This window comes from Eschscholzia californica, unplaced genomic scaffold (genome assembly GCF_041429995.1).
Source record: "Eschscholzia californica isolate CP2 unplaced genomic scaffold, dmEscCali1.0.p SCAF_1, whole genome shotgun sequence".
Taxonomy (NCBI): Eukaryota; Viridiplantae; Streptophyta; class Magnoliopsida; order Ranunculales; family Papaveraceae; genus Eschscholzia; species Eschscholzia californica.
In genome coordinates, this window is record NW_028238198.1 from 84,768,475 (window position 1) to 84,790,485 (window position 22,011).

At 35.4% G+C, this 22,011-nt stretch overlaps 4 protein-coding genes across 4 annotated transcripts; 2 read left to right on the forward strand and 2 right to left on the reverse strand.

Moving 5' to 3' along the window:
• The first annotated feature begins 694 nt into the window (after positions 1–694).
• On the forward strand, positions 695–4,590 carry EIF4A-III (eukaryotic initiation factor 4A-III). Its single transcript, XM_086656917.1, has 8 exons — positions 695–1,404; positions 1,832–2,072; positions 2,177–2,257; positions 2,748–2,855; positions 3,025–3,144; positions 3,382–3,549; positions 3,946–4,032; positions 4,242–4,590. The coding sequence occupies exons 1-8, from the start codon at positions 1,073–1,075 to the stop codon at positions 4,353–4,355; spliced, it is 1,251 nt and encodes a 416-aa protein (XP_086513043.1). The 5' UTR covers positions 695–1,072; the 3' UTR covers positions 4,356–4,590.
• An 836-nt stretch (positions 4,591–5,426) lies between these two features.
• On the reverse strand, positions 5,427–13,880 carry LOC147570335 (Noc2p family). Its single transcript, XM_086656905.1, has 14 exons — positions 13,615–13,880; positions 13,183–13,308; positions 11,387–11,447; positions 10,634–10,742; positions 10,492–10,540; positions 10,268–10,362; positions 10,061–10,129; positions 8,652–9,179; positions 7,638–7,937; positions 7,169–7,495; positions 6,788–6,994; positions 6,312–6,401; positions 6,138–6,226; positions 5,427–5,807 (listed from the first exon to the last, which is right to left on the reverse strand). Exons 2-14 carry the CDS (start codon positions 13,286–13,288, stop codon positions 5,630–5,632), a joined length of 2,208 nt encoding a protein of 735 aa, XP_086513031.1. The 5' UTR covers positions 13,289–13,308; positions 13,615–13,880; the 3' UTR covers positions 5,427–5,629.
• Positions 13,881–14,800: 920 nt separating this feature from the next.
• LOC147570336 (uncharacterized) lies at positions 14,801–15,305 on the forward strand. Its single transcript, XM_086672715.1, has one exon. The coding sequence runs from the start codon at positions 14,879–14,881 to the stop codon at positions 15,092–15,094; it is 216 nt and encodes a 71-aa protein (XP_086528841.1). The 5' UTR covers positions 14,801–14,878; the 3' UTR covers positions 15,095–15,305.
• Positions 15,306–16,341: 1,036 nt separating this feature from the next.
• PDS1 (4-hydroxyphenylpyruvate dioxygenase) lies at positions 16,342–19,696 on the reverse strand. Its single transcript, XM_086656904.1, has 2 exons — positions 18,438–19,696; positions 16,342–16,867 (listed from the first exon to the last, which is right to left on the reverse strand). The coding sequence occupies exons 1-2, from the start codon at positions 19,553–19,555 to the stop codon at positions 16,642–16,644; spliced, it is 1,344 nt and encodes a 447-aa protein (XP_086513030.1). The 5' UTR covers positions 19,556–19,696; the 3' UTR covers positions 16,342–16,641.
• Between the last annotated feature and the right edge of the window lie 2,315 nt (positions 19,697–22,011).

A 22,011-nucleotide genomic window follows, 5' to 3' on the forward strand; every position in this document is an offset into this window, starting at 1 on the left:
GTGACAAAAACACAAAAGTTGTGTTTGGCGTACGTGAAATAATTGTGACTACCAAGAACAACTATTCTTCAATATGATTCCTAGTAGAGATTCTACGTCACTTTATTGTTTGCTTTGGTCGGGAATATGATTAGTAAAGATTGATTTTGTATATATATTATTTAATTTATGATTTTATTATCACATACCAAACATGTCCTTATAAGTTTTGACAAAAATCCTAAATTTAAGGGGGTAAAAAGAACTAACACTAGCTTCCACCAATTTTGTTTTTGTGAAAAATGACATTATTGCGTGAAAATTTTAGATAAAATTATACAAATGTGGTCGAAAAACTTCATCTTTAAAAGAATCAATTGACCAAAATTCTGGGTCGCCGACAAAAATAAAGAAATTAATTTTACCTTATACATCTGAATTTTCTATGGAAGAATTACTATAATTTTTTTATTTTATTTTACATCTTAAAAACATGTTTTCATTCAGATAGTATTACTATGAGTCGAATGATTCTTAAGAACTCATGATTGTTAACCTCCTCCATTAATAATGATATTTGAGTTTCAACTCCCTCTAGTGACGAAGATTCTTGAAATATTAAACTTCTCCATTAATAAAACTTCATCAAGTTAATTTCCTCCATTAACAACATTTGTGGTGGATTATTATGGGATAGTTTAGAGAAATAGAAAAAATGGAACTTTTGTGCTTTGTGAATAGTCTTTTATGCTCATATTTGGCTTGGACAAACATTAAGACTTAGGGAGCATTGTCAACATATGGTAGCCTACGTGGTGAATAAAGTTCACATAAACTCTAAAATTCTAGAAGTCACAATTTCGATTCCAGAAAAGGTGGATTTATATTACAGGATGGATTGAGTATAAATAATTAGTTGGACTAGAGGAGATCGTCACTTTCAAAAATAAAAAACCTAGGGGCATTTGGCCGAAGTGCCCCGTTTAAGTCAAGTCGGCTAGGGCAAATATAAAAGCTAGGGTTCAGACTCATCAAATCGCGGTAAATCCATCTATCTCTCGCTGTCTCTGCAGAAATCTCTTTGGTTGTAGTCATGGCGAATGCTGAAGCTACTACTTCCGTTGTTCCTGCAAATCGAGGTCGGAGAAACGGCCCTCCTGGTGGTGGAATCGAAGATGATAAACTTGTATTTGAAACCAGTCACGGCGTTGAAGTTGTTCCTAGTTTTGATGAGATGGGTATAAAAGATGATCTTCTTCGTGGAATCTATGCTTACGGTTTTGAGAAACCTTCTGCTATTCAACAGAGAGCTGTTATGCCAATCATCAAAGGTCGAGATGTTATTGCTCAAGCTCAATCTGGAACAGGAAAAACCTCCATGATTGCTCTTACTGTTTGTCAGATGGTTGATACCTCATCTAGAGAGTACGCTTTACTAACCCTAATTTTACCCCCAAAAGTTATTTCCTTTGATCTAGTTTTTGTTATTTTCGCTTGCTGTTATTTTGTTAACCTAGATTATAACTAATTGAACATGTTAGGGAAAAAGTTCTAGTACTTCAATGTAGTTTGTCTCTATAATGAATTGTGATTACTACCCATTATGTGTAATGCTCTTGAGGTCTGGGTGGTCGTTCTAGTTCATAGTTAGGTTCACTGTGTTTGATGTGATTCAACAGTTACTTTTGGGTATACACTAATAGGGGGATCGAGTGTGATCATGGGTTGGTTAATGTAATGCTTAGAGTATAGAAACTTGGAAGTTGAACCATGTGGCAACATAGTTAGCATTTTCTTTGGATGTTCTGCTGGAGTGCTCGACTTATAATATGGGGTTATCGTTGTTTCATAGGGTCCAGGCGTTGATCTTGTCACCTACCAGAGAACTTGCTTCACAGACAGAGAAAGTTATTCTGGCTGTTGGTGATTACATAAACATTCAAGCCCATGCATGCATTGGAGGCAAAAGTATTGGTGAGGATATAAGAAAGCTGGAATATGGGGTTCATGTAGTGTCTGGAACACCAGGGAGAGTCTGTGATATGATCAAGAGAAGAACTTTACGAACTAGAGCTATCAAATTACTAGTCCTTGTAAGTCCATTACTAGTTCATTATTACTGTAGGCCTTAACTATGCTTTTGATTTTGTATATGTCCGAAGCAATCTGACTTTATATTTGAATGATTGCGGTACAGGATGAATCTGATGAGATGTTGAGCAGAGGGTTTAAGGATCAAATTTATGATGTTTACAGATACCTTCCACCAGAGCTTCAGGTACGTCATTGCAATTTAGGCACTTGGGCATATCATTACTTCTTAGTTTCTTTACACGCCAATCTTTGATTTGGATTAACAAGTATTTAAACCAATTGCAAACTTGATTGTCCAGTATTTACAGAAAAAAACTGTGCGGAGTTATCTTTACCATACCTGATTTCAGTTGAGTTGGTCGATTTTGATTTAGTGGTCAGAAGATTTCAACATTGAGTCCTGATCTCCTGGGGATTTAATTGTTGGACTTGTATGTGGAGGTCGAGTCTTTAGTGTTGTTTTAAGAGTGATCTGTTTTCCCACTTTTAGGGGGGAAATCTCTTACTCACTCGTCCAAGTTGTATGTTTGAGTATGTTACGTTGCCTAGACTCTTATGATATTTTATTTCAAAACTTGTCAGAGCTAAATAATTTAAAATATCATTCAAATGTAGATGTAGTACTGAGTTTCATGTAAGGGCATATTTCAACCAGCCTTTTTCTCTTTATGCAGGTTTGCTTGATCTCTGCAACCCTTCCTCATGAAATATTGGAAATGACAAGCAAGTTTATGACTGATCCTGTTAGGATCCTTGTGAAACGTGATGAATTGACTTTGGAGGTAGTATTTTGATTCATGCTCTTATCTATTATTGCCAGCCGTATCTGTTTGAATATGAATGTAGTGTGTTATTTTTGGTTATTATGAATATCTTATCGTTTTTCTCTCCTTTTCGAATGTTTCCTCTTTTTCATGAAGTATTTACTAAATTTCTTACTTCTGGTATTAGGGTATCAAACAATTCTTTGTTGCTGTTGAAAGAGAAGAGTGGAAATTTGATACTTTATGCGATCTCTATGATACCCTTACAATTACCCAAGCTGTTATTTTCTGTAACACGAAGAGGAAGGTAACATCATTCTCGTCAAACTTATGTATTTGTATGGAATTTAATTTAATTTTATCTTCAAATTCGTGGATTGCATTTTATAATCAGAATTTGTAGAGACCCGGCCGTAGGAATCAATGAACCATTAATTATTGTGGAATTGACCTGTCAACTTCAGTCAACTGTTTTTCCATGTATTATTAGAATAGTAGATCTTGGGTATGCTTTCTCCAATGCTGATTCAGTTTCCTTGAGCAGGTTGATTGGCTTACTGAAAAAATGCGCAGCAATAACTTTACAGTCTCCTCAATGCACGGAGACATGCCTCAAAAGGAGCGAGATGCAATAATGGGAGAGTTCAGGTCAGGAACGACCCGCGTACTGATAACAACAGACGTTTGGGCTCGGGGTCTTGATGTTCAACAGGCAAGTCTGACTGTCTATTTTTTGTTTCCTTCATACGTTTACGAGTGACCAAAATTCATTAGATAACAACACTCTTACTATCATATTATCCATAATGAAAAATAAGAGGAGGTCCACTGGAGACTGATCGATAGTCTGTTCCCCAATTATTTTTCATCTATTGTTTGATTGGCAAGTCTTAAAGGTATGATATGACTATTTTGGTTAAAGATATCCTAGGAGTTTAAGACGCTTCTATATACGCATCTATAAATGACTGCGGACTGTCACTATCACTTCATTTCATGGATATAACAAGAGAATGCACAACTCATTCAATTTTAAATAAAGAATTGCTTTTGTGGTCTATATACTTTTGTAGTTTTGCTTCTTATTGGTTTTTCCTTGACTCCTCAGGTCTCCTTGGTTATCAATTATGACCTGCCTAACAACCGTGAACTTTACATTCATCGGATTGGTCGTTCTGGTCGATTTGGACGGAAGGTAATTACTTACTTCTTATATGAAAAGCCGCGTTAATCTGTGCTCTGGTGAGAGCTCGAAAAAGACTTGGCATGGTTCCCATGTGCTTCTTTCCTCGCTAGGCATAATACCTTGAATCTCTATGTGTGTGTATATATATTTTCTCTGTGGTAATTGAACTTTCAGAACTGTACTTGAAATATGGGTGTTTTTGTTGCTTGTTTCTGCAGGGTGTGGCAATAAACTTTGTAAGAAGCGACGATATCAGGATTCTGAGAGACATAGAACAGTACTACAGTACACAGATTGATGAGATGCCTATGAATGTGGCTGATCTCATCTAAAAACATCTCTTCTGGTTCTTCTGTTCTGAATTCTTTCTTTTATGCTACAAATGTTTCGATTCCCTGAGTGAAGAGTTTCTGCGTTTATGTCATGGCTTGTATAATTTTTCAAGATTGAGAAGTTTGCAGGGTTTAGTTTTGAGAATGACATAACAAAATACAAGTGGTTTGATTTTGGATGTATTTATAAGATTCTTGTGAGATGACATTCTTATGAAGATCAACCTTTACCTTCTTCTTTCTGTGGGTTCTTCCTTGCTGTATTTAGTTTTCCACCAAGTGTAATATCTATAATTGGTTCATCTTCCTCTGAAAAGACTGATGTTCAGAAAGACTTTTGAACATTATTTGATACTGTTTGGGTGTAGTAAGAAGTGGAGGTACACATTCCGACATGAAGCTACACAAGAAGTGCAGAAATAACATCCCTAAACAAGAAGTGCAGAAACAGCCTGAGAGTATCTCCAATGCGAACTTTATAACTTAAGAGTACCACTCGAGAGTTCTTTTTTATGAACTTAACTTGATCTCTAAAATAAGGAGGTTGTGTTTTAGAGATTTTTAAGAAGAAACTATAAATTTAGAACGTCATCTTGAGATTTTTAAAGGGTCACATAAGTAAATCAATTAGTTTTTTTTAGTTAAAATATAAACTTTAGAGTTTCTTTATATGACCGAGTAGGACCATTTATAGATCCACTTTACACACTTGACATTTGAGATTTTTAGAGTTTTTCTTGAGTGTTTGATTGGAGGTGCTCTAAGCCCCATCAGTGTTTGGCAACGAAAGAAGGGCGAACCCCTTGGCAGCCAATGCAAACCCAGAGACAGCAGCACTCCAGGAGCTGAAGTTAGGGCTGGTCTGCTCTTTTGTCTTTCAAAAAACAGCAGGAGAATCGATAAGCTGAAGTCCGAGAAGTGACCACAATGGAAAGAGTATATGAATAATAGGCAGTTCTCACCTCAGAAACTTCTTTTTTGTTCTTTACTCTGTTTAGCATCAGATGACTACACTACCAAACCAGAAAATGGGGAAAAGAAAAGAATCAAAATACGCGACCAAAAAAATAATGATTATAATTATCTTATATATTTATGACTTCCACGGAAACAAAATTTGGAAGAACTAAACTTGTTTTTGAACTAGCCTCTCATCAAAAGCTACTCTCTAAAGCACAAAAAAAGAAACCTAACATCAAGTTTGTTGAGCAAATGAATGTATTCCATTTGAATACAAGGAATTGGGTTTCTAGATTTACACAAAGTGAGAAGGGCTAAGTTGATAGATTCATGTTTTCAGTTCTTTGCTTCTTCCCCTTTCTTCCATCTTTTTTCTTCTCTATATTTCTCTTGCCTGAATCCTTCTCTATGTTAAGGTCCTTAGATTCATTAGCAGGGCTCTTGTTTTGCTTCTTTGCATTTTGTTTTCTTAGTTTCTTTTCCACCGTTTCACTGCATTTCATGTCGAGTATAGAATTAGAGTCGAGAATTTCTAGATATTACATAATATTGGACTTGTAAGAAACAGCCTACTATTTCACTATGTTATCTTAAACTTACCATTTTAAAGGAGAAGTGGGTAGCAACTAGTAAAGTAGCTCAAACAAACCGATTATAGCAGATATGAACTTGGTGAACTAACACTTCCAAAGCATGAAGAGACTCCAGCTTAACAAATTCGTTTAGCTTTAGTCTCTAAACCTTTGTGTTCATATTATATATGCATCTTATTCACATATACCTTAAATTTTTCTCAGAACAATTCAAGCTAATAGATCGTACCTTTGCTTGAGTACACTTCTTGACAGACTTTTTTTAATGACGTCGGAGTAATATTGATTAAAAGGCGCATTCTTGGTGCCTGGGTCGAGCTGCAACAATATAACCCAATTAGTTTTCCACTTGCAACTGGAACAAAGTCACAAACACAAGCAACAAAAGGAAATGAAAGTAAACCTGGAGAAAAGATTCAACAAATTCTTGATCTTTCGGTGAAAAGGGAACATCACTTCTTTTCTTTTGGACAAACTCCACATTCTGCTCAACCTGTTTCATCAGAATAAAAAGTTAACAAAAACTCAATTACACGAATTATCAGAACTGAGGGATCAATTGCTGGCAAATGCAATGGAATGTGAAGCCAACCAGTTGCATTAACTCGTTTGGTTCTAGTGTATAATCCAACTGAAAGTGATGAGAAACCAGAATCGAACTTACATTACTGTGTTTTTCACTTTGCTTTCTCAATTATGTTTTAGCATTTTTGAGCTATGGAATAAGATACAAAAGAATAAGAAGTGAACCCCAACTATCAACTTCAGGTAACATAATTGGATTATGTACTAGAATAGATCATGCCAGAGCCAGATCAATACACGTAAAATTTCCTTGTCTGAAGATCAATACTCATTTTTTCCTCTTGGGGACATTACCTGGTCTATTAAACGTTTCACTGGACGCCGAAGGCTTTCTGAGGTTAACTTCTCATGGAAATTTCTTAGGCGGATTAGGGACACTGTTGCCAGCTCAGGGAACGATATATGAAAGCTCCACTGGGCAAAGTGGCCCGAAAGCAGCTCAATTGCAGACAGAACACACTCCTCCTGGAAGCTCTGTGATTTCAGCCACTGTTTTGGCACCTGGATCAATGTAAATTTTGACATGAATCAACAGATCTCTTGTTTTTGGAAGTAAACTTCAAGATATTAGCTGATATATGAATGGCACAAATTGCAGATAAAGTGAGACCAATGGAGAAGTAAAACAATAACTGAAGCAGGTAGAAAAGAAAACAAACAGATGTATGAGAAAACCTTTAGTGCAGATGAAACGTCGAAATCATTTCCAGGTTTTGCATCTGGCTTGCCACTTCCAATATATTCCAGAGAGTCGAGCACCAAAGATGAGATGGGGATAAAAACCTTGCTGGAACTTGAGAGCTGATTGAGCATTTTAATGCACTTCACTCTCAGAGGCAAGTATCGAGGCCCAGGAAAAAGGTGAGCAACTCCTCTGACAACTTGAACCATCAAGTACATAAATGGCTGAAGATCATGATCCCTGATGTTTGCTGAGACAAACTTGACCCACAGATCCATGCAACTAACATACTGCCAACTGGGTATCTTCTTGAGTGATTCCTATACCCAAAACATACCGACTTAGCATCGCAGGGTCAGCAGGCAAAAACTGATTTCAATTTCATAATGAGACAAGTGCCTAAAATGAAAAAACAGGGTGATCCCAGATGATAGTAATGTCCATAAAAGGAAGATTAAGTACCTTTTTCTCTGTTTTAAAGCCCTGTTTTAATATCTTGGCTAGTTGCTCAATAGATGCCAATGCCTTCAGAAATGATTTCTGAACATCTAGAGAATAAAGCTCAACGAGGGAGTTCACAAGAAATTGAATGTATCCTAGATTAGTGGGGTCCACGAACTTGCTACGTGCAACAAAGGCCTTGTACGTTTCTCTCAAGCAGATGTCGTAGCATTTTGAACTTATAGAAGCAACATCACGTATAATGAGAAATGAGGATGATGACACCGCTCCTCCCCCTGTAGCCCACAGCTGAACTGTCACCTGCATCCGTTTTGGGTATTAAAAGAGGCACGGAGTGGCAAAATAAGTAGATAGACCATAACTAAAGTATAATTAGTATATTAAGAACAAATTTCTGAAACACGCTAAACTTTTTTGCTTATTGCAAATTAAAGGTAATCTACAGCATGATTTGTATACTCAACTACCACTGGGTTGGAATGGTCAAAATGTGCCGTATAAAACACTTATTGAGTTCACCACCCTTCGATGTAGCGGTAGGACATCCCTCTTAAGTCCATGAGGTCGTGGGATCGAGTCTCGGTGGAAGCAGTTTATCCCCAAGATTTATCCCATGTAATTTAGGCACTAAATAGAGTAGTTGTTGTCGGTCTTCAGGCCTCTTTAATCATGTGTATAACTTAGGCTGTTATCGTGCTTATCACATCTTGATGATGTATTAATGCCTTGTAACGACTAACGTAGATCGTAGTCGATTTCTCAAAAAAAAAAAACACTTATTGCATCTTTGCATTAACTTTCGAAAACTTGAATATTTTTGTTATGTCAAGTAATATCTAGAGGTGTTTACTGTCTACGCCTCTTTGGACATGAATTAGTATGAGAGCATCAGTTTGGATATCTACTAGAAAACCCATGGGAAATGTGTTCTGTTATCACACGTAATAGCTTAAAATATACTAAAAAATAACCATAGTATGTATGTAATACTTGATTTCGAGAAGTTAAACTTACCTTGATCAGTCTCCGCTGTAGAGACGGAAAAGCAGCAAAGAAGATAGTTGAAGCTCTAAGTTGGATAAGTGCATATGTAAGTATCTCTGAGTCAGTCACCTGATTCAGAAGGAAAACTGTACTATTCAAATAACACTTAATCAGAGAATTTGATTTCTTCCATTTTGGAGTATTCTTCAACTCATGAATATTCTCCTTCTTACAACTAGAGCTCGAAATTCCCAGCAGTCCTCGAATTATACCATCAGCCTCGTGAAGAACAAACTTTAATATCTTGCAGAAAGTCTTGCTATCATGAATTTTGCGATATGACAGTGAATCTAGGTCACCAGCAGACCCATAGTGACAGGCAGCCCGATATGCATTCAATAGATTAGGAAGAACAGACATGTCCTGCTTTTCCTTAACTTGTTGACACCATGAATCAATGTTTGAACTTGTTAGGATTTTGCCATTATTTAGATTTGAACCATTAGGATTAGCTTCCACCAAGCCCTGATCAATTGTCTCGTCTTCTTCATCAGAACTCTGCCACACAAGAACAAAAAAATAAATTTGTAAACCAGGTAAAATATAAGATGGAAACTAGACATCGAGTCGCCCTGAAATATCTAAAAGGTAGCCATAAAATTTCTTTTCCATCAGCAAAAGAAACAATTTTACAGTTTTCATGGCATTCTTACTATCTGAAGTCTGACCAAGAACTGTAACATCAACAACTTGCAAATGCAGAACTAAAGCCTGGAATTTTACAATGTGTAATGGAGGCAGGAGGCGATGCGGAAGGTTGTAGATAACTAAAAGTAGACTAATACTAGAAAACAGAAAAAGAAAAAAAAACACTAAATCCAATCATTGGAAAAGAAAACCATTGCAATTGATGGTTTGAAACTCAGTAATAAAACCTTATCAACTCTTGATTAGTGCACAAGGTTCGTCAATTCGAGTAAAAAAATATGCATCACTGAGCAACTTGCCAGTCGAAAACAATAGGGGGGATATTCCTAAGTAAATCATTAGTCAGTTTAAATAGTTATACCCTTATCTCCATTTCGAGGTTGCTTCGATTTTTGCATCCTTCGTAAACAATAGGGTCATATTCCTATATAAATCATTGTTCCGTTCACAATTTGACAATTGATCTGACGAGGTTCAACAACACGATTCCATCTTTCTTAAATCTATTTAAATACCATTCATCTATTGTTTTCGGTTTTTGCCAAATATGGAGTATTTCTAGCTGGGTAGATATAGTAATTTGAAGTACAACATTGATAATAAATTGTGAAAGAAATCAAGTGACTGGCAACTTGGCACAAAAAAGTGATCCAAATAACTTTCTATGCAACATGTCAACTCTCCAGCCTCTCAAGCTTAGCACAAAAAGAACAAATGACGCAACCACTTACCCCCTCTTCACTTCTACGTTGAACAAGAACTTTTTCTTGCTCTTCCAAGAACTTAGAAAATTCTGGATCCTGAAAAAATTCAAAGATAACAAACTCCGTAAAACAAACTGATGACAAGGGAGTCCTGAATTACTGCAAGAAGAAAGCAAAGAATCATATCCTTACAAATGGAACTCCTATCTACCAAAAGGTTTACGGAACATTTACCTTTTTCCTTAGGCGGTTCAAAATTTTCATTTGCTTGGCAAGTTCTGAGTGAAGTTCTTCGTTCTGTCCCAATAGACCACTACTCTCATTTGGATCTGCAACCCATATCATCAACATTCCGTAAGTTGTAAGATATCATTGGTAATATGCAATTTTCCGTTAATATCTAACAGTTCTACCTTTATAGCTTTTAAAATTGACGCAATTAGTCACAACAATCTAACCTGAATCATTCTCGCTTTCACTTGCTTCGTCATCAGCGCAGGTTGAGTTCTGGTAACCATTTTAAGTCAAAGGGGGATACAGGAGGGACTAAATACAGGTAAGCAGACCATGAAAAGATTTTGTAATAATTTACATCCATACCTCTGAAAGGAAACCATCACTGTCAGAAGCATATTCTCTTGAATCGCTTTCATTATCACTGAATATGGGTACTAGAGAAATATCTCCAACATCTACGTCTTCGGAAATTCTAAAACAACAACCATATCAATGATTAGTAAAAAGAAAGAACTGGTCAAATGCTCTTGAAGAAAAAAAAACTTATAAAAAAAAAGCAGGCAATAATTTTGTGGGATTCAGCTTCTCATGGCGTTTTGGTAGTTAAGTCAGTTGCACAAAAGGAACTTTCAGGTATTTTAAAAGTAATACACCAACTTCCAGAGGGTAAAGACTAAAATTAAATAAAGATTCCTTCTCCTACATATATTTCTGAAGAAGTTTATTTTTTTTTATTTTTCATCCGCTCAGACACCGAGCGGAGGGGGAAGGAAAAGCAGGACGAGAGTCAAGGCAGTGTTTAAACGATTAGAATTCTTGATAGTCAGTATCACATCAGCCAACCTACAAGTATATCAGCAACTACTATAAGTTTATAACAAATGCCTACTACTAAAGTACAAAATCGTGGCACCGTTCCATAACATTTATTTTTCTCAGGAAGTACAGTACATTAGAAACTAATATAAAAAAACCTATATAGAATGTTATTCACTTCTTGCTAGAGCAGTGGTTAATCCAACAGAAGTAACATAGTATTTTAGTACTGCAACTAAAATAAAATTCTCAACATCACATTTCTATTTCTTGCGGAACAATGTCTTCACATCACTTTACCTTCCAATAGATGGGTCTGGTTTAGAACTAACTTGATCTTCAGTAGCACTTCCTCTATTTTCTGGTTATTAGAATAAGTCAGGAAACCACATTAACAAAAACAAGTCAAGATGCTATTTCATGCAAAAACAAGACCGAAGAAAAAAGATGATTAATAGAAATGACTCGAGACGAGAAATTTCTTCAATAGTAAGAAGAGAATCTAAATTGCAAAACAAGTAGTGTTTATCTTAGAGACAAAAGGATTGTTGTATATGCAGCTTATGTTAAGTTTGTGGTCATCCAACTCAAAACCAATTGGCAATGGGTGGAGAGGACCTAGACATTATATTCTTAGTTACTAGAGTACCACTCTTCCATGTGGGATTCCGACACGCCCCCTCGCGTGTTGGATTTTTTTAGCTTAATACGGCTTTTTTCCCCTAGCGAGTAAAGTGGAGCACATATGGGTTTTAAACCTATCACGTGTGGGTCTAACTCTGATACCATGTTAAGTTTGTGGTCATCCAACTCAAAACCAATCGGCAATGAGTGGAGAGGACCTACACATTCTATTCTTAGTTACTAGATTACCATTCATGGAATGTGAGGTTTCTCACAGATTATGTACTGAGGCAGTTAGTGATGCACAGAACAAGTAAATTGAAACTGATTAAAATACTTCCCAGCCAAACATTTTTACATGGAATGCATATAAAGTATAAGTTCAGTATCCTAAAGCTGGCGGTTGCTGGCCTAAATAAGGTTGAGAAGATATATATAAGGGTTAGTAACTTAGATTTGAGTCTTTAGTATGTAAATGAACGGTGACCTTTTCAATAGAACTTAAATTTTACAATTGTTATTTGATGATAGCCTGAGGTTCAGAGAAAGGTGAGACAACCTTATGAAGGCATTAAATGATTTGGTGAAGATATCAGCCCACATGAAAAAGTCATATACATTTATCAAGTTATCTCATGAGTTATAAAAAAACAAAAAAAAAATTGTAGTAGTATTTCAATTGAATTTTGCTACATTTTCTAGAATCCACGATTTACTTTTCAACTGCAACTATGTGGGGAGATTCAACACCCCACCCCCGATCGCCCACTTCGCATGGACTACTAGTTGGGGGCTTGGGGCAGATATCACCTACCAATTGTTGAAAAACAAGATAATCATTTTCTTTCAACTTCTATATGCTGCAACCTGCAACTAATGCAGATATCACCTACCAATTGTTGAAAAAAAAACTAATGCTTCATCAACATTCTAAAGGTTAACATTTATGAAGGCATTGACTTTTGGTTTTTTGGAGCCATTACAAGTAAGGAGAATGAAGGTCAAGGAAGAATCTAGTCCATCTTACCATCATAGAGCAAGATCATGTCACGTACATCAGTTTCTGTTATCCAAAGTTTTAAGGGGCTTCTCTAAAAAGATTTTCTTAACTGACGGGATTGGTACTTCCCAAGAAATCTAAGACTAGCAAATGATCATTTTTTTCTGCATCATCTTTCCCACTTATTGTTTATCAATCACTTAGTCACATTCCCTATCCTGCTAAATATCAATGATCAAAAACGTTGGTGGGGAGTCAATGTTTCAAGTCTGCGCCTACAAGTCTATCTAGCGGGTAAAATTTACATTCATCCAAACTCAGATTGGAGCGAGACCAGAATTCATACAAATGCAAATTCAATGATAACAAAGTGAAGACACAAAAAAAGTCATCATTAATATCATATAAGTTCTTAATCAAATACTTAAAAAAGAATATGCATGACAAATTGTGAACTGGCTTTAATCCTTACTTGGAGTTCTCTTTTTGAACATAGATTTTTCTTTTCGCCTCCTCTTAAGTGTAGACTGCAGATGCTTCTTCGCAAATTTCCTCGCCTTCTTACCAAGTTTCGTCATTTTCGGCTAACAATAAGTACCTGATACATTAACATCAACAGACAAAAGTAACCTAAAAAAATTGTATTGGGAAAAGAATAGTTCAAACACTGAATGACATTAAAAGATAGGGCATATATCAGGAATTGAGTTAAAAGCATTGGTATAACAGTAAATAATTCAGAGAGTTGTTCAGATGAATTCGAAATCTAGCTAGATACGTTCAAGATGAGTACAAACCATAGTAATTTCAATCTGGCAAATCCATTAATTAATTTAGCTCAAAATAGAGGAAAAGTTCCATTTTTGAAGTTAGACTACTCGAAATAAGTATTTAGGGTTCATACCTGTGATACTATTTGGTGAAGAAGAATGAGACTGGGGTTTAAGCACAGGCTTAAAGTGAAGAGAGAGAGAAGTCGATGTTTAAAGTTTAAAACCTCTCCAAGTTACCCTTTTGTATCTGTTTTGTTTTTATTTTTTGTATCTGTTTTAGGGTTTACGGGAACAGACGAAGGCCTACAGAGTGAGGAAGTTTTTTTTTGGGCGGCCAAGATTTTAATGGGCCATTTTGAGTGAAATGTTAAATGCACTCACCATTTGTTATATGCACTAAAGCAAACCTTTGATGCGAGATGCTAATATGGAGGCCCATTACTTGGCCCAGTCTGTATTAGGTTAAACTTTCTACTTACTGTTTTTGGTCCACTTTATTGGCCAATTAGTATGTTTGTACTCTTGTTAACTTCTTATTGTACTCCTTTGCCTTTTATGGCTTTAATGAAGTTAAGAGTTTCCAAACAAAAAAAACGTTGCTGTGAGTGTATATAACAAAAATACTTCATCATCATCAACCCCTAATTGGGCCGACGAGTAAGTAGAAGTAGGAGACAACATTTTCATAAAACTTTTGTCGTTGAATTCGTTAGTATCTAGTGGATCCCATAGGAAGATCAAATGGAAAATATAGAAAAAATTTTGAAAGAGCTTAAGGAGAGAAAGAAATTGAAAGAGTAGAGAGAGAGAGAGAGAGAGAGAAATTGAGAGAGATAGAAAGATGAGAGTGATGAGATGGGAATGGGTTCTAACTCCTATTTATAAAGGTTGAACCCATTTCCAGCCGTTGGAGTTGCTCCAACGGCTGGAAAGATCCCCAACATGATTGTTGGACATTTCAATCGCCCCTAATATTAAGAGTGACTGAAGCAGTCGGTTGGGATTCCGCCCCAACCCATTGAGCCTGGACGGCCCGGCTAAAGCTAAAATTTTGAAATTTTAGTCTCATCCGGGCTTGGACGGAAGATGCTCTAATAAAGGCAGTGGGCCTGACTGAGCTGTGTTAGAAGCCAAAGGTTCTCAAAACCCTAGCTGTCAAAAGTATCCGTTAGGAGGAATCTAAAACGTTAACCCGACCGTTGGAAGCATTTTCTTTTAAGTGTCGGCGAAAATCTTGAAGTAGAAGCATCCATCTTCCATATATACTCCATTGAGAAGCTTCTTTTCCCATATATAAATTCACGACTCCTCCCCTTCTCTTATTCTGCTTCATTCTCTCGCTCTCCATATATAACAGAGAAACAGAGTGGTCTGATCAGAGTAAAAAACTGAGAAATGGGTTTTGTTCTAGTGATATCTCTGCCATTTATACTCTTCACAATTGCACTAGGGTTTGGTTGTTACTTCTTGGGAAGATCGAGAGGAAGAAAAGAAAATTTTGCTCAGATTTATGGGGTACCCACACCACCACCAGGTGTTAATCCTATCTCTTACCCTTCTCCTTCCTCTACTGATCACCACCACCACCACCACAAGGAAGGTATTGTTTGATGAAATGAAAGATGGAAGAAATTGAAGATGCCCCTTATCATTTGATGTATAATTTATGTGTTATATATGCAAATGCCAAATGGGTTTAGTATGTTATTTGAATGTGATTTGTTTGTATTTGTTGTATTAATTTGGTGAGGATTGAGAAAGTATGTGATCGATCATCTTGATTAACTTGTATTTTTCATAATAAAATCACTTAATTTGATTATACGCCTTCCCAAATCCGTAATCTCGGATGGAATTTTGTTTCGAAAATTGACTCAAGTTCTACCAAATTCAACTCTAATGTTTTGAGTTGATTTGGGAAGCCTCATTTTAGTATTATTTGGTTGGTTATAGAGGCTCCCAGATCTATAATCTCAGACCTAATTTTGTTTCAAAAATTGACTCAAAGTTCCACCAAATTCAACTCTAATGTTATGAGTTGAAATCGATATTATTTTTTTTCAAATAGGCATAATATTAATAATACAAAAGACATTACAAACCACAGTAAGAGTGGTAAGGACCAAATTGAAATGCAGCTAACACCATGTAGTCCATACGAAATTTATCCTTCTGCCGTTAAGTAGAAGCCGTTAAAAGGTGCGCCATTCCATAGCTTTGAATAAACTTTTGTTACAAAATTCGGCTCGGTAGATAATAATGCATAGACATTACAACTTGATCCACAGTAAGAGTTCTAGAAGGATTTGAAATACAGCTAACACCATGTAATCCGTACGAAATTTATCTGTCCCTAAGTAGAAGCCGCTAAAAAGTGCGCCATTCAATTACTCTGAATCAAATTTTGTTACACAATTCAGCTCAAGTTCCACCGAATTAACACCGAGATTCTAGAATGGAACAGGGAATTGAATTCCATAGAGCTCTCGAAATTTGTAGTAAAATTCGGACCCATCAATGAACTTGAGTTGGTTTTGTAACTAAATTGGTTTGAAATCATCGATTTTAGGTAAAACAGGAACATTTGTTTATTTTGATAAATGGCTTGCATCGATTTTAAGTTCATAAAGGGTACATCAACATCTGTTTGTTTTGATAAATAACGTTTTTAACCATTTTCTGAGATATATTGGGCCAAAAAGACCCGATGACACTAACGGAAAATACCTTTAAAACTTCGTAAGGTCCCTCCGTCACTAATGTAAACATTTTTATTCAATACTTTTAGAGAGAACTATTCCTTTAGATCTATGATCTGTTTGGAACATACACAGATCAGCGAATAACTTATTTCTCAATTGAAGGGTCTAAAAGCAATATAATTATATGATAATACCAATTATCCACACTGTTCTCCCAATTCGATTAACTGGAGTTCTAATAAATAAATAATACTATCAATGTAGCATTGCCCCTCAATTCAATAAATAAGAAATGTTCATACCGTACCATATATACACAATCAACCATAAGACGTACTATCATTATTTCTAATATCATAAATATCTAACCCTAATAACCACTTGAGCCTATGGCAAATGTTCAAAGACCGACAAGACTGGAGTCACTTGACATCTTCATTTTCTAACTAACGAGGTTCATGGGGCAGGGGCGGCAGAGGCTCCGGCTGAGGCAGTGATGACGGGCGATTGAGAGAGGGGTTTAGCAGTTTCGAGAGTCTTTTCGTATTCCTCGATAGATTTGAAGAGTTCGGAGAAATTTCCTTTACCAAATCCTCCACATCCTCCTTTCTGATAGGTTTTACCTTCTTCATCCTTCAACATACACCCTAGCCTTTGTATTATCTCCACGAAGATGGTTGGCCTACAAAAATAAACCAAAATAAGTCAAATCTAACCTGGAAGAAAAAAAAGAGTAATTACGCAACTTTTCTTAGAAAATCTAAACAAAACTTGTTGTGATTCAAATCCTGAAAAGAAATTTTGTTTACCTAATTCCATTTATACTGCAAGGAAAAGTTGTTCAACAAGATGCATGTATAACCGTATAAGAAACTTCACTTTGTTGTGTATCAACTTCTCATGAATTAGAATAATAAAAAATAGAACAAGAGTTCATCAAGTGCATTATTAAATTAATTTTAGTGTTCTTAGCAATTTAAATAGACGAATTTCGGGAGTAGAAGTTGCTATTTGTGACTAGACTACCTATACTATAGATTTATTTGTTTAAGAAAATGAGAGCAACATATACTAATCCCTAAAATCATATAAATCTATAATAGTTAAGTGCCTACAATCTTGCTACCTAAGTTCGAAATAGTTTGTATATGTGAATTTTGTTAGGGTGATGCAGTTGTAAATCGACATAGTATTATATATGAGATCAGAGCTAAAAAAATTCAGGGACACATTTAAAGAATTAGCATTAGAATTGTCAGATTTGGGTCACACAAAGAAAGATGCCAGTTTTGGGTTACACAAATAAAGAATACCTTCTTTACGTGACCCGATATTTTAAAATTATATTTCAGATACACGGTTGTCCTTCATTATAATAAAAAATGAAATTGGTCTTCTCGAAGACTACAGTAGAACTCATTTGGGGCAGTGTGGCACACTAGCACCCATAATGTTTATTCGGGGGAGTACTCACTTTAGCCGATACTTCTTGTTTTTTAGGTGTCAATCTAGCATTATCATTAATTCAACGGCAAACACAGAAATTTCTATAGAAGAGATCAAATTATATAGACTAATCTAAATGACTCGTACCAGCTAGTATAAACTTGAATCTATAGAATCCCTTGAAAGCAAATTGTTAATAACCTAACCGGAGATGAACCATGTTTATTATTAGTATGAAACTGGAAATAGTTGAACTTCCTCTAAAAGGAACAAATAACAAGCTACCATGGTTAAAACCTAGGTTAACCTACTAGAGGATTCAACTGTGAGTCTGTGACAACAACTCGTCTTCATTAAACTATGTCGGGAGCCACAAGAACTACATTAGTTCTCATCTTCACATGAATCGAAGATCCCAGATATTACGAGAATCGAAACTCAGACCACAAAAAGGGACTAGCAATGGTACACATTTTTAATTTAGTCTCCTCGGTCAATGAGATTCGGCCATGGTCAAGAGATGCATCTAACTATGGAAGTAAGGTGTTTCTCATCGTCAAGAATTGACTCATCTGACTCGAATGGACCCAAAATCAATCCATATTAGCCATTAGGACGAGTCAAATTCATAAGTCAGACAAAAACAAATGTTTTGAAATGTGACTCGATCTATTTAAACCTCTACACATCCTGAACTTCAAGGTAAGAAAACACAAGTACTATTCTTGATACGGGTGCTATATTCGAAGATAAAATTAAAATGTATAAACGAAAGAGACATAAAAAGAAGAGAACTAAAAAATTACCTATCTCCAACAGGCTTGGTGAAAATCTGAAGCAAAACTCCTTGATCATCTCTATCAACCAAAATCCCCAATTCCTCACATTCTTTAATCTCATCATCACTCAAAACATCACCAACCCTAGTTTTCAAATTCTTATAATAAGTAGGTGGTGGGGAAGGCATAAATTCAAACCCACCAACACTACTCCTCTTTCTCATCTCTCTCAATGTTAAAAATATATCCCCACTGACCAACGCCAAGTGTTGTAATCCTTCACCTTCATTATGTTCTAAATAAGTTTGTATTTGACTCTTTCTCTTTGTTCCATAAACAGGTTCATTCATTGGTAATAAAATCATTTCATCATTACTTGATAAAACGACCGAGTTCAACCCACTCTCACTCGTTCCTACATCTTCTGATGTGAACTCAGCAAACTCGTGAAACCCAGTAAACGATTTAACATACTCAACCGATTTAGCTAAATCATAAACATTACCAACCGCATGATCTAACCGTTTAATTCCAAAATCAAGATTTTTAAACGATGATGATTCATCCATTGTTTCAAAACCTGGTAAAAATATTAAATTAGGGTTAGGGTTTTTGAAACTTACGTAACGTAATACGACATCACCGTAGAGTTGAACTTCAGATATGAAAACTCCTGTTTCGGTTTCGATCGGAGATGATGAAGGTTTTGCGCCGTTTGAAACACTCACATTGAATGCTTCTTCAGCATCATCAACTTCGATTCCAATAGATCTAACAGCGAGTCCATGAGAACACGAAAAAGACCTAGCGGCTGAATGACTAAACGTCGGAATTGAAGCAGTGTTCGTCTGATTTCCGGCGATTGAAGGTGAATAAGGAGCGGTAAATAAAAAGTTAAGTTCACCGGAACGGAGAACATAAGAAGCATGTGTCATATTTCCGGTAGATAAATTAGATTTAGCTACAATAGGCATACCTAAACCCCATGAAAATCGACGAGCTGAGTTTGTAGCATCAGTACACCAAAACTCAACGTGATGGAATCGTTTAACTTTGAATCGGTCTGATTTTGGATTTGAACGAACAAAATTACTGTATCCAACTAGTTTGAATCCCGATTCACCATTCTCAATTTTCTCCACCATTTTTCCTCTTGTTCTTCTTCTTCTTCTTCGTTAGAATCGGAATTTCAGATTCTAAACTTTCTCACAGTGATTATAAAGGCTCCCTTTACTCTTCCCTACTTAAAACAGAATTGGTTAAAAAAGCGGACGCCACGTGGCGATAGGGGAACACTGAGATGGTAGATGGAAAGATAAGTACGATTCTTGTAGAGGGTAAGTTTGGTTTGGTAGTAGAGATATTAATCTAGACCGTTAAAAAGAGTTGTTGATTGGAAGTGTGCGTATCTCGGTGTATGAATGTGTGGTCAAGAGTGATTTTTGGATGATAGCGTCAAAACTTTTTAACGTACCGAAATTTTTGCTCTTGTGATAAGAGTTGGAATCGAACCTCTGATTTGAATGATACGTGTCATCTTATGGGACGTGTAGTAGTTATCCACTTCCTCACAAGTTCTCTCTCGAGGGATTTTGTTTCTTGATGACCGGTTAACAAAACGTGAGACTTGAAAACTCCATATAGTGAAGAGGTTGAGTATTGGTGTCAAACAGGTGAGATTGGGTTGTATCCACCCATCCACACTAGGCCCACGACGCACTAACACTATCTAATCGAGTCGAGCCTACTAGCATAACGCCATATATAGGGCTGAAACAGTATTGGCTATTTAGGGCTGAAACAGTATTGGCTATTAATTTAGTAGTCATGTATCAAATTTCAACTTTTATACTATAAAAGTATGCAAATTACAAAAAAAACATTTTACAGGCACGTTAATAAATATGCCAAGTAAATAATTGATTAACTTAATTTCAATGAATGTCGTTTTCTTATGATTGGATCTTGAATAAAACTCTCTTAAAGGGAAGTTTTATAAGGCCTCTCCAATTTTTTTAAAGAATTTTTGGGTTTATAGTCCAAAAAACGGGTCCTAATAGTAGATATAATCCTCTCTAATCCTATAAAGGGTTTTAAAACCAAAAAAATAATATAAATGGATATCTAGTCCATTTGGTCTCATCTAGAGAGAAAACACAAATCTCTAGAATAAATATTATTTCATAATCCCTAATCTAACCTTTCCATATTTTATAACTGATTTATCTTCGAAATATATGCATATCTTTTTCCATATTTACCTACCATATTTCTCTCCAATCATGTTTCTATTCAAAGTAAGGATATCTTTATTATTATCTCCCATATTTCTCTCCAATCATGTTTCTATTCAAAGTAAGGATATCTTTATTATTTTCAGTAACGGAAACTCTTTATTTTATCTCTCTAAAACCGATTTAGTTGACAAACCTCCATTAAACTCAGAAAATCTTCTTCTTCTACATTATATTGCTGTCCAAATTCATCATTTATCAGGTTTAATACTTTCGAAATCTTTATAAACACCATTGTTAATATCTAATATTTCTTCTTATAACTAAAACCCTAATTATTTCGCTCTATTATAAAACGTATCAGATTTATGATACATATCTATAAGATCTGTTTACTAATTCATTAACTTCGAATGTATGATGTTTATTTTCTCTCTCTAAAATTTTCATAACTGCTTAAGATCTTTATGTTTATTCCTTATTCAATGATTCCTTCAAAGTTAGTATGTTATGTTTGCATCCAGTGATAATATCATGTTTCTTTAGATCTATGTTTAATCTTCTGTTGTTTCTGATATTTCGTGAGATCAGATTATCAATCATCAATCGAATGTCTGATGTTTATTTTCTTTCTCTCTCTTAAAATTTTATTTATGTTTTTTATCTTAATGTTTAATCCTTCAACTCGAGTTTGACATTATTGCAATCAATCATCATAGCAGATATCTTTAGATTTGTAGTTTAAGCTTAATGATATTCTCATTTTTTTTTCTTCAGATCTGGTTTTCAATCCGTACGGATTTATGAAACATTTGTTCTTTCGTACGGTTACTCATAACAGAATTTATAGTACATGTATTGTATCGTAAATTACCACAATTCATAGTAAATTATGGGTAATTTATAGAACATTACCCGTACTTTAACACCAAAACAGTACTCATTTCATTAGTAGAAATACTTCGCTTTACTATCAAATCTCGTGTACTTTGCAATAATGTATATATAATTTACGTATATCTTCATGTTCTTACCATTATGTATATAATTTATGTATAAGTGCACATAAATTATGTATTATTTATTTACCATTACGTGTACTTTTCACCCACAACAGTAGCCTTGATAAGTTTACCAAACTACTCAAAATCTTCAAATGTTGTCAAAATTTGACAAACATTGTATATAATTTACGAAACTGTACATGTAGTTTATAATACAATATATAATATTATTTTCTTTAATGTATGTGTATTTATGTGTGTAGATTTGATATACCAGATGAAATTTCAAAGCGAATCATCAAATCAAAGTGAGTCAACGAAACTAATGGAGAGTACATGGATGGGCACCATTTTTGAACCAAA